We start from the raw sequence: 12,755 nt of genomic DNA on the forward strand, positions 1-12,755 counted from the left end.
CCTCAAGGAATGTTTTGCATGTGGTTTACCTTAAATAGTATCCTTATGATGCTGGTAGTTTATTTAGTTCTGTCAACAAGATTTTGTTGGCAAAAAGTTCAACCATCTAGATTTTCATATCAGTTATTCTGTAAAAGGCTTGAGCTTACTCTGTTATAAAGGATTAGGAATTTTGTTTAGTTCTTTTGGTATGTGTTGCCTATTGAAAGTGATATGCATCACTTCACTGAGAGTTACTTAAACCCACTCTTTTAAAAAGTAGATTCACTATTTTGTTTGTTACCGTGTACCTTTAGGTGTGATTATTAAATTGCTTGCAATTAGGACTTTGAGAGTTTCTGTTTGGGGCTAAGCATGTTTGCTCTTAGTAAATGTACATTAAGAAACAGTGCATTTTTTTCAGAAATGCTTTGATAGAAAAAATATGTTGTGTTCTGGTATTTCCTGCTGTGATGATTGTTCTCAATTTGAGCTAACTTCTTAGTCATGGCCTTTTAACAGGGCCTTGTGGTTTTAAACAGGAGATAAGACAATAGGTGCAAGGAATGTATAATCCATTGTATATCTGACAAGATCTTTGAATACAAATGGTGTTAGGCTTTTTGACTCATTTGTTGGCACTGAAGTTATTAAGAATACTTTTAATAGCTTTTTGAGCTGTTTCAGTTTGAAAACACTCCTATGCAAGAAACAGTTTTCATGACTTGTAAGCCTTCACTTTTGAATGAATCTAATACACCATTCTGTTCTGATGTAGTTCAGTTTCTAACCTGCAGGGTGGACGTATGGCTTCTCAAGTTATACTGTATGTTTAATTTTTTTCCAGGAAAGATGATAACAAAGATATTGATTCAGAGAAGGAGGCTGCTATGGAAGCTGAAATTAAAGCTGCTCGAGAGAGAGCCATTGTCCCTCTGGAGGCTCGGATGAAACAGTTCAAGGACATGCTTCTAGAAAGAGGGGTCAGAGAAAGAAGTGTGTGTATGTGTGTGTGTGTGTGTGTGTGTGTGTGAGAGAGAGAGAGAGAGAGAGAGAGAGAGAGGTTCAGGTAGAGGTCTTAATTCTTGGCTAATTCAGAATCTGTAGTACTTTATGCAAGGAAAACAATCTCATCCTTCTTCTAATTAGTGAATGAATTTTGTAACAGAATCCTATATTTCAAAAAAGGTTACAGTTATAGCGTAAATTTGATTTCTAAATAATTGAAATTAAACAGGATCAAGGCAGATTTTTTTTAACTTTTTTTCAAGTAAATAGCCAGTTTGAAAGCTGCCATTGAAAATAAATAGGAAGTGGACACGTAACTAATGTTTTTGAAAATGCTCTGATGTGAGAGAAGCAGTAAGTTCCACTGTAGTCTGTACATTCTTATGGGAATAGTCTTAAATGGGAGACTGTGTTTAGTTAACTGAATTTGCAGTCTGCTTGATACCTGCTTTGAATTGGGCTATTCAAGTGTAAATCTATATAATAACTATGAAAAAATGACAGTGGATCAGCTACCTGTACAGCTTTTATTTGTTTTCAAATTAACTGGATTTTATGGGATAGTTTTAATAAAGCTCATTTAAGATGAGTTTGAACATGTTTCAATGCAGAGATTTCTTTCATAGCAGAATTGTCGTTCAAGCTCGTAACTTTTAGAAAAGGCACAGAGCAGGCATGGGATATAGCATAGAATTTCAAGGCTTTCTTCTGGTGTAGTGATTTTTTGTTTTTTTAAATGTCACACAGTGGTAGTTATTTTAATGAGAGTAATTAGGTGTGTGTTACTATTCAGAAATTTTCAGAGCCATTTAGTGTTGCAACTTGCTAAGCCAGCTTCCCACTGCTCATCATCTACTAGTGATAAAAACTTAAGAATAAGTTTGTCTCCTTTTTCATCAGATGTCCTGTAGTTTTTAAGCAAGACTGCACAACTTCTGTTTATTTAAGGAAACTTAATTACCAGTCAAAAATCTGACTTTTTCTTTTTTTGATTAAAGGTCTCTGCTTTTTCAACATGGGAGAAAGAGCTACACAAGATAGTTTTTGATCCTCGTTACTTACTTCTCAATCCTAAAGAAAGAAAACAGGTAAAGGAGAAGTCAAATTCACTTCCCTTCTAGACAGAGCTACCACAGGCTTTACCTAAATCCTCAGTCCTGCATTTTTTTCCTGTTAATCTTCTTAAGTGATGAGTATTGCAAGGGATTTTTGTTATGTTTACGGTTTGTCTGGAAATAGAAAAACCTAGCAAGAAGAGAAATGAGTTGGTAGTTTTTATTTTTGTTTTTATTTTTTCAACTGTTGTAAGATGTGATATTTTAACGCAGTGAAGAGTATATGCATGCAGAGAGCTCACTTGATGAAACTTGATGAAATGGGGAGAATCTCTAGTATCCTGAAAACATTAGCATAATGAATAATCTGTCTATTTTTAGAAAAAGAGTAGTGGAAAATAAAAAACATAAAGCACAGATTTTTATTAAGCAAATTCTCACTCTGGAAGCCTTTTTTGCCCTACGGCTGTAGGGAAACAGGGAACTTCAGGCATACAGGAAGCGTCTGCTTTCTTAAACATATGACCCAGGAAAATGTTAACATCATGTAAATGTGTAAGAAATTTCTTTACGGGTCTCAGATTACATGCTTAGGTGTGGTATGCCATACGTTCAGGAGAATGGAGGAATTTGCATATTGAAATATAAGGAGTTCCCTAACTCTGCTTCCTACCTTGTCTATGTCTGTACCTGTGGTGGGAGAAAGGGAAATAGGAGAAAAAGAAAAAAATGGGATTTTTCTCTCTCCTTTCCTAGAGCTTATATGGCTTCAGGTTTGTATTTTTGTGTCAAAGTGACTGGTGTTTCTGTAGGTGTTTGATCAGTATGTGAAAACCAGAGCAGAAGAGGAACGCAAAGAGAAGAAAAACAAAATAATGCAGGCCAAGGAGGATTTCAAGAAAATGATGGAGGAAGCAAAGATTAATCCAAGGTAGGAGCTTCTTTCTCATTCATATACATTAACTTTATTAGAACAAAGTATGTTGGGTGGTATTAGGTAGATTAACCCTCCAATTCTTACCTCTTTCAAAATTGCCAAAGAGGAGAAAAAAAGAAAAGTGATCAGATATCATTGAAATTTCCCTTTGCCTGCTTCTACTTACCTAACCCATAAAATAACAGAACTTTCAATTTGTTATGTTTTATGTATTTTTAAATCATTTTAAAGAAATCCCCAGCATGTTGTCTGTATTGTGAGAAAGGCCTCATGTGCCACTGCAAGGTTTCTTTAATAACCCTCTTTCTCCTTAAGAATATTACTAGTTTGTGGGAAATACTGGGGGGAGGGAGGGTTTCTTTGTAACAAAATACCAGTTTGTGGGCCTTGGGGGCACTTTTCTGATTAAAGAGCATGTTGATAATACAGCATGTTCTGGTTGCTTTAATATACAAATTATTACATACCTCTTCACATCCAGGTGTACATGCAGTGATAATAGCATAGTGATGACAGTAAAGTTATTAACATACTAGATTTTATTGCTAGAATTGTTTGTTTCACAGCTTTCTTGCATGCAGTTCATGAAATACGCTCTCGTGTTACCAGAGGAGCTCTGAAGCATTCTCTTTCAGCTTCTCTTGGCTTATCAGGTGTGAACTATTTTATGGTGAAATAACAGCTCCTTTGGTTTGCTTCAGCTTAACTTTTTCAGTGACGTACGTTGGAAATCTGGTGGAATCCAATGTTTTGCTAACCTTTAAATGACTTTAAATCTGCTCAATAACTTTATTTAATACACCTGTCTGCTCATTTAATGAGGGTAGACTTTTTGAAGGTAGTGATTTTGACAGTTGTAGCCTGAGAAGAATGGAGGCATGGAGATGTTTTAAGAAAAATGAAATCAATGACAAGCAACATCATTCAGACACTAACACTGACTATTCTATCTTGCAAGCTGAGGAAACTAAAGCTGTCTCCAGTGTGTCATATTGGGACTAATTATTATCTAATTAAGGGGGGGAGGAGGAGGGGAAGAGAATTCCAGTTGAAAGACCATCTTGTTTAATCCTATCCTTTGTCTTCTGGTTTCAGTGATTGTCTAAAGGTATTGCTGTACTTCTGTGAGTGTCAGACTGCTTTTTTTAATCATCTATCCCAGTCCAACATGCTCAAGAGTTTGTGTTCCACTTTACTTAAACAGCTCTTGTTCTTCAAGAAGCTGTACGTTCACTTTCTGATCTTTTTGAATAAGCTACCAAATTCTCTTCTTGTTTCAATTTACCCTACAGCAACGGTAGGCTGGATTTTCCAAGTCTAATTGTTTCCATGCTGTGATGAAAACATTCGTATGATTACATGTTCTTGGGGCTGGATTTGCGTCAGAGCTTGGAAAAAGCACAATAGTGGGGAGGGAGGTGTGTGGTGTGGGTGTGGGTGGTTTTTTGTTTGTTTGTTTGTTTTTCCTGAGGTAAGTGGCAGAACTGTATCTACTGCACATCTGAGATTGGAATCTGGTCCAGGAGGTGAGACATCTGTCAGGAAAATGCTACAGGTATAATAGGTTGAAAGCCCAGTACTGCTGCTTCTGCGCATAGTGTTTAAAATATTTTAACTCCTTGTGTTTTAAGATTAGGCTCTACAATGCTCACTGTAGGAGAAAACTCCATTCAGCCAGTGTTCTATCTTGTCTCACACCAAAATGATGATTTTCTTGGCACACTCTTAGCGTGGTTTGGCTGCAAGAGAATGCATGTAAAATTTTGGATTTCACAGCTGTGAAATACTTGGACACACTGGTGGCTGAGCTTCTAGCCCACAAGAAAATTTTTGTAGACAGCTGAGTTTGTTCATTTCTTCTCCTTGGTTGTATTGTAATCTCTTATCCTAAACCTGCGCATTCTGCGGATAGCTATGGAAAAAACTGTAAGTCTCTAATTCATATGTCTGCCTAAACCTGACTCTCTTCTATAGTTCATTGATTGAGCATCGCTATACTGACAACACAGGGTGGATTTTTTGTTGTTTTGTTTTTTCCAATTGTTCTTTGGCACGTATTCTAGCAGAAGCAATGTTTCTCTGCTGAACCTGCTTCCCAGCAAAGACAGCTCTGCCAAATTAGTTCACTTGCCATTTTGTTGCAGAACTACTTTTAGTGAATTTGCAGCCAAGCATGCTAAAGACTCGAGATTCAAGGCAATTGAAAAGATGAAAGATCGAGAGGCCTTGTTTAATGAGTTTATCACAGCGGCAAGAAAGAAGGAAAAAGAAGATTCGAAGACCAGAGGTGAGAAGGTAAGGTGATTTTTAGTTCCAGCAGTGTGAATGGTGTGAGCCTGCGTGAAATGGGACAAAGCCAGTGCTTCGTTTCCATGTGCCTTTCCTTTCCATAAAGGCTTTACGATGTAAATGCTTCACAGATTTTTCTTTGGTCTTTCTAAACTATTGATTTTAGGTTTGCAGGTATGCTGGCCAGCTATTAGAGTATATAGAATTGAAGTTACTTCAATTTGTGCAACCGAGTTTACTTTACAAATAATTTATTTTAATATAGCCGTTATAAGCAAGCAAGGTTGTACTCTTAACTGGAATGATGACTGTTTTTTGTTTGGTTTTTGTTTTGTTTTTTGAAAAAGTGATACTATTTTGAAGCATTAAAAGGAAAATGGTACCTGTCCTGTGTGGCTAGAAAACCCAGAACTGGCCATTACCTCTCTGTTCTCTCAATGGAGGCAGTAAAATCTCAAAATTCTCTGTGGGCTACTGCATTTAAATTTCAAACAGCTTCCATATCTTCTCTTTCCGTCTAAAAGTTAGCACTTTAGTGACTTTTTAATCTTTCAGTAAACATATCCTATGTATAAACTGCTGCTTATTAGAATTAAAGGTCAGCTATTAAAGATTAATGAATTCCAAATGTCATTTGACCGTACTGTCAATAGTAGAGAGCAAGCTTTCACCGCTGGGGAAGCAGACTACTATGGAGGTGGCATCAAATAATGTTACCATCAAAATGTGCAGCCATTTACTTAAATGTCCCTGTGTGTTGTGCGAATGGAGAAAATAACCTCTAAAGCGTAATCATTTTTGACATTTTAAAGTCTGCGATATTTATTCTGTAGTAAAAAGATAATGTAAATTTCACTTACTAAGAATCCTTACAGAAGAGAAAAATGCTGGATAGCATGCTAGATTTGGGAACAACTCAGTTACTCAGTAAGTTTTGCATAATTGTTTTTGAAACTAGGTGCTCTGGTCTTCTAACTTAATTCTTCAGTCTCAAATTATTTAAAATTTTGGCTTATTGATGGTGTTTTCAATAAATGATTGTGCTTTACAGAGGAAAATTGATTTGCTTGAAAACTAACTAGACTCTTACATACTGTTTGAATTACAAATATGGAATTTTAAAGCATTCTTGCAGATTAAAAATAGTCTAGTTGAATGTAAATACTTGTTTTATTTTGTTATTGCATGATTTTTCTAAAGTTGAAAAGTTAAAAGAGAAATTGTATTTGTTTGCTTTTGAAATAATGTTTTTTCTCCAAAAGCCTTTTGTAACCATTTTATGTATTCTGTTTTATAACAAGTGGATAGACTTTACAGTTATGTGCTGTGCGGCCTGTCAATCAGTTCAGTCTGACAGCTGTCAATCACTGACACGCAAATATTATGGGATTCCCTAGTGAGGAAAGAATTGGTATCTCTGTGTGGTGACTTTAGCCTCCCGCAGTTCCGGTACTTTACATTTTTTTAGCTTTTTTCCTTGTGAAGTGATGAGAGTTGTACCTACAATGTGTTAACTGACAAAAAAAAAAAAAAAAAAAAAAAAAAGACACCCTCTAAATACACCTGAAATATTTTCGGTCTGATTTTCTTTTGATTTTAAAAGTGTTTAAAACATTAAAAAAAAAAAAAAAAAAAAAACCTAAGGTATTTAACCTGAAGCTTTCTCAGTCTGTTTTAAAAGTCTAAAATCTTTATTTAAGGAGGATCAGCTTTACAGAAATCTTTAACGTAAGGGTTTGAAAAACATCCTGCTTAAATTTTGCTTCATTGAGACATGACTTACTGGATGGTGATGGAGCAGCTGGCTTTTCAAATGGTTGCTTTTATTCATTCGGTTATTTTCAGTGAGCAAATAGAATTCAAATACTTCTCAGATGATGGAGAGAAGCAAAGTATGTGTTCGTTTGATACTGCAGATATCAGGGAACTAACTACGAGCTGATAACTGACAAAGTCACTAATATACTTTACCAGAGCATCGCGTTGCTCCATGTCCTCATGATGAGCAATACCAGCAGACAAGCACAAAAGCCCGACTTTATGTAGACTTACTAAAATGTTCAATTGCAAACAGATTTTGTAACCCACTTTGCTGATTACTATCATCTGTCATCTATCCTGTGAAGATTTCTTTATAATAGTTCACTTACATAGTATTTTACTTAGTCAAGATAGTTACCATGTTTTTAGGATATATTAAACTTGTAGCATCATAGAGCTGTAATTTTAAAAGATTCTTCCTTGGCAAGCTGTTTTTGACTTATTTTTTGTTGTTTGTTTTTCTGAGGAGGGAATTGGCTATGTAATACTAAATAAGTCATTAGTAAAAGAGCAGATGGCCAAGATGGTGTCTCTGCACTCCAGAGTAGATGTTCAGTAGTGAGGGAGCACACGGCTCTTGAGAGGAGGAATGGGAATGCTGCCGGCACTTTCTATAGAATTAACTTCCTACTTGTTGTGTTCTTTTTGCTGGATTTGGTTTTTAGTTGCACTAGTGCCAAAGTGCTTCCAGCAGTGTCATGGGTACATACATTTTTTTAATCCTGTTTTTCCATGAAATGTGTGTATTAAAAGACATCTTGCATATCTGTATGCATATGTGATTTGTACAAAGTGCTTCTGTTTAAACTTCGAGATACCCTTACTTTATAGACTTCTGTAGTAAGAACTGGGAATTGTTTGATTTGTTTTAAACCAAAAATTTATAATACTATGGCTTAGAAAGCTTCATATTTTTGATACTGCATGCATGTTTTAAGATGTTTTGAAGCAACATTCTCAATCTTAAAATGAGTAAATGGTTTGCTTAGCATTTTGTTTACTTTCTTTAAGGAAAAGTCATAGTACTATAGAGTGACTTCTCCACTGGTTCTAAGCAGTTGTTTTCTAGTCTCTGTTTACTATCTCAGTCTTTCTGAGATAGTAAAGAAAAAGGTCTATAAAGCCTTTTACATTTGTTTTAAATATTATGAAGAGCTAAAATTATCAGTGGGTAAGCCTGCAGAATGTTGGTTCTAATCTTCATTTCATTCTTAATGTGCTGTAACCAAGCACATCATTTTTAGAGACTCAGGGTATGACAGTCTGCTGGGAAGCCAGAGTTTGATGGACCTGTCCATCTGTTCACTTCCTTTATGAACCTCTGTGTATTAGAACTGAATTGGTTTTGACTTTTTTTCAACAAATGAGATGAGATCAATAGCAAAAATTGAACGTCCAAGCTTTCCCAACTAAGTTTTCTTAGTAGTATGCTGCAATGAAGGACCTTGTTTTCTGGGTCCGTAGGGTTTGGGATGCTGCGAAGGCAGCATGCTTAACCTTGTCTGTGGAGTCCCGAGGGTCGTCGCTGGGTTCTAGCCACTCGGCAAGTGAGGCTCCCTAGCCCCTTGCTTTTGTGCTCCAGAAAGATGGAGGCTCAAATGCCAAACCAGACTTCTAAGGCATGAAGTGGTGGAAATAAAAAGGAAAAATATGTAGGACCTGAAGTGCTGACAGGAGCAAGGGAGATCATCCACCCCGGAAGAAAACAGATACAGTAATGGCACAGTAGTTGCTCTTGCAACTGCTAAATCTGGGAGTTTGGATGAAAATGTCATGATGCTAGTTTTATCTCAAGATCCAGACCTCGTATAGTTGATCCTCTGCCAGCCCTTCACAGTGCTGTCATTATGGAGAGTGTTGGCATGCCATTTCCACTTGAAAAAGTGGACTAAAAAACTCACTAAACGTTTTATATGTATTTACATATCCATCTTAAATGTCATTACTTAATCACTGTACATGGATAATTCTTTATTGGTTAGAGCCATCTTCTTAAGGCTTGGCTATTTATTGTCAGGTCTGAGCATTTACCTCTGTTCATTGCATACTTGGAGGGTGAATCCATAAAATTCTCGATCTGGCTAGAGAGCCCTGTTTGAAATTGTATCGCTTCTGTTGTATTGATATGTGAAATGCTATAATGTAGAATCAGTAACTTGTTGCTTTGATATATAAAAGCTCAAAAAAGAAGCTTAAATTGAAGTAAAATAAACTATACTGATGAATCATTCTTTAAAAACTAAAGCTCATCTCACACTTAGCAGATCTTCTGAATGTATCTGCTTTACCAAAATTGTCCCAAAGAGGAACTGAATTTTAGACATGCTTGTCTCTAAATTCAGAGTTCTAGTGATTTTTTTTTCTAAGTTGTAATGGTATGTAGTAATAATATACTTCCCTCTGTTGGAGGTAAGTTGACTTCTTTTTTTTCCTAAAAGTAAACTGCTAGATATCAAAGCCTTTCTCAAGTACTGTTGCCTGTCTTTCTGTTGTGTCTGTAAAATAGATCAAAATGGACTTCTTTGAGCTACTAGCTAATCACCACCTGGACAGTCAGTCTCGCTGGAGCAAAGTGAAGGACAAAGTAGAGACTGATCCTCGTTACAAAGCAGTGGATAGCTCTTCGCAAAGGGAGGACCTTTTCAAACAGTACATTGAAAAAATAGCTAAGGTATGTGTGTGACAGTTGGAAATACAACCATGCACCTCCTGCTCTTTACACTTCTGTTAATGTATTAAGTAACTGCATAGAAGATAGATTAATATGGGCTCCAGCTCTTTACCAAAGAGAATACTATATCGTAGCTATTCATAGATGTACCCCGAATGAAAACTTAAAACTTGTACGTGCTATCGCTCGTACTACTACTGCTGCAAATGTTTGTGGCACACATGTGCATGCGTGCACGCACGCACATACACACACATTTGGGGGAATTTATCTAGCAGAGCCAGAAAGGTAGAGACTGCTGTAAAGCTATTAGCTATAAAACTTTGGAAGGTACAGACACCACGCTGATTGCTTCCAACCAGAATGGGCATTGGTTTCTTTGCTGTGATTTTAATTTCAGCTAGGCTTCCTTCAGGAATATAAATGGTTCACATGCAGTTCCTTCTCTGGTTCTTCTGTCTCAAACTAATATTCCTACCTTCCGCTTCCAAGGAATTAATGGTTGAAGTTAAAACTGGTCAAATAGATAGTAAGGTCCTGCAGAGTTATTTAGTTTGTCACTGCACACAAGGAGCGTGCTCCCAAGAATGATTATTCTCTGATCAGCATTGTGACTAAAATTCCCTTTCCCCAGTGTAAACCCTGTAATACTTTTAATACTTTAACATAGCTGTTAAAACAGGGTGTTTTTTTTTTTTAATCCATAGATCTCAAACCACTTTATAAAGTGTTTTGACTCAAAGTATTTTATTCCAAAATGCCCTTAGTTTGATAATACGGGATATTATCTTGTTTTAATCCTGTAACTTACTAACTGCCTAATGAAAATGTGAAAGATGTTGTCTTATTGTTTTTATTGAGAAAAGGTTATGTTCTTATATTTCAGAATTTAGATTCTGAAAAAGAAAAGGAGCTAGAAAGACAAGCTCGCATTGAGGCAAGTTTGCGTGAACGAGAAAGGGAAGTTCAGAAAGCTCGTTCTGAACAAACCAAGGAAATTGATAGAGAACGTGAGCAGCACAAACGGGAAGAAGCTATCCAAAATTTCAAAGCGCTTCTATCTGACATGGTAAGGCATGGATAGTTCTCTCCTGGTTTATTTGTTCTAGGAGCTTTTCAGTGTATTTTTTTAAATTGTTTACTATATAAGAGCTCTTCAGCATTTGTAGTTAAGTTTATATGGAAGAAATCATATCCCTTTCTCTTTTTCCCCACTGGGAGTTCCACCTTGATTGGAAGAAAATGCTTTGCTTTGCTTTCAGGGTCGGTGTTCTGCTATACTACTATAGAATATCACTAGTGATGGCAGTGGTTTGTTGTTTTGATTTGGGTTGGGGGTTTTTTTTGACATGCTACTGGAAGTTTTTGTATGTCCGTTGAAAATTAGGTAAAGTTGAGCATTAGGAATATTTCAGTAATTTAAGCTTTTTCCTACTTCATCATGCTCCAAATGTAGTGTCTTCACCTTACCATTTCTGTGCTGTTCTGTGTGTCTGTCCCACTAGTTGAGCTAACCTGTGAGACAGCAATTCCTGTATGGTGAATGTCCTGTTAAGAGGATTGGATTAGCAAAATAAGGTTCATTTGTACTAGGCCCTTGCCTCCTAGTGTGAAATAAAAAATCCATGCGTGTTTCCATGCATGTTACAAGTGGTCAGTTCCAGGTATCAGCACTGAAGTCTTTTCTTTTTCCGAGGGCAGGATATAAATGGTTTGTCACTCTGATCTGATGGTATAGCTAGCACCAGAATGCAACAGCTCCTTGAAGGCCGCTCTTCAGATTAAAACAAAAGCATTGTGAAGCTCCCAGTGGCTCTTTGTAAATAATTATCTCAGAGGCTGCCTTTCCAGACCACTTATGGTTAATATAGTATGTTATGTATAGCAGAGGAGGGTGCTGGATTTTTTTTTTTTTTTTTTTTTGAGAGAGAGAGCGAGAGAGAGCGCGAGCGCATGCGTGTGCGTGAATACTCAGGTCAGTGGGATATCGCTGTCTGCATTTGAACAGATGCAAAGTAATTCCGTGTGCCATTGCTTGTTTAGTATTTGTAGAAAAGCTGCTGTAGTCTCTTAGCTTTATCTTTTTTTTTCAAAATTAACAGAAAAAGTAAGAAGTGCATAAGAATTATTGGTGAACCACAGAAGAAATTATTTTTAAAAATCATTATCTTTTGTCTCAGGTGCGTTCTTCAGATGTGTCATGGTCTGATACCAGAAGGACTCTCCGCAAAGATCATCGATGGGAATCTGGCTCCCTGCTAGAAAGAGAAGAAAAAGAGAAGCTTTTTAATGAACACATTGAAGCACTTACCAAAAAGAAGAGGGAGCACTTTAGGCAACTTCTGGATGAAACATCAGCGGTAAGAGCTATGTATACTCGAACTTCAAATCCTGTTTTGTCAGCCCATTGTGACTTATCTTTTTCTGGATTTCTGTCACTTAAGCTGAATAATCTTTTCTCTGGGGCCCCTTCACTTGCTTCACCATCTTTTCTTCTTCATAACAGAATTTATGCAGTGTGTTTCCTTACCTGTTTATCTTGAGTGTTATTTGTTTGGCATTTAGTTTATTTATATTTGAACTTCTAATCAGTGGGGTTTTTTTTAATCTCCTGCAGGATGTTATGTTTCTTCAGCATTGAGTTATTTGATATTTTTTACTAATGACATCTTCCTCTTTCAAATATCCTATATGTTTGTCTTAATGACTATCTGTAAATAATCTTACCAAGTCTTTCTGTCTTGATATTCTCCTACTTCATCCTGTGCTACTGAATCTGAACTCTATTCTTTATAAATGCTATGGAAAAACTATCACCCATTCTGTATTACGGAGTTTTAGAGAGTCTTGCTCTTTTTTAATCATGTTCCAACTTCACTCAGCTTTCTTCAACATTGAAGCTTTAAACTAAATTTTAATGCATTAGTTACAAGTGCTTAGAATGTCAGGCAGGTTTTTAGTGTAACAGAGTAAAATGACAGGCATGTAGCTTTGC

The 12,755-nt window shown here is 36.4% G+C and overlaps 1 protein-coding gene across 5 annotated transcripts in view; it reads left to right on the forward strand.

The window, feature by feature from the left end:
* TCERG1 (transcription elongation regulator 1) overlaps positions 1-12,755 on the forward strand; it is a 37,070-nt gene that overhangs the window by 21,140 nt on the left and 3,175 nt on the right. For all 5 annotated transcript variants that reach the window (XM_064521199.1, XM_064521200.1, XM_064521202.1 and 2 more), the window contains 7 exons: positions 827-962; positions 1,986-2,075; positions 2,855-2,973; positions 5,124-5,274; positions 9,596-9,760; positions 10,647-10,829; positions 11,941-12,120. In XM_064521199.1, coding sequence (XP_064377269.1) covers positions 827-962; positions 1,986-2,075; positions 2,855-2,973; positions 5,124-5,274; positions 9,596-9,760; positions 10,647-10,829; positions 11,941-12,120 — 1,024 coding nt within the window. The remainder of the gene's footprint in view (positions 1-826; positions 963-1,985; positions 2,076-2,854; positions 2,974-5,123; positions 5,275-9,595; positions 9,761-10,646; positions 10,830-11,940; positions 12,121-12,755) is intronic.

Source organism: Dromaius novaehollandiae, chromosome 15 (genome assembly GCF_036370855.1).
Source record: "Dromaius novaehollandiae isolate bDroNov1 chromosome 15, bDroNov1.hap1, whole genome shotgun sequence".
NCBI lineage: Eukaryota > Metazoa > Chordata > Aves > Casuariiformes > Dromaiidae > Dromaius > Dromaius novaehollandiae.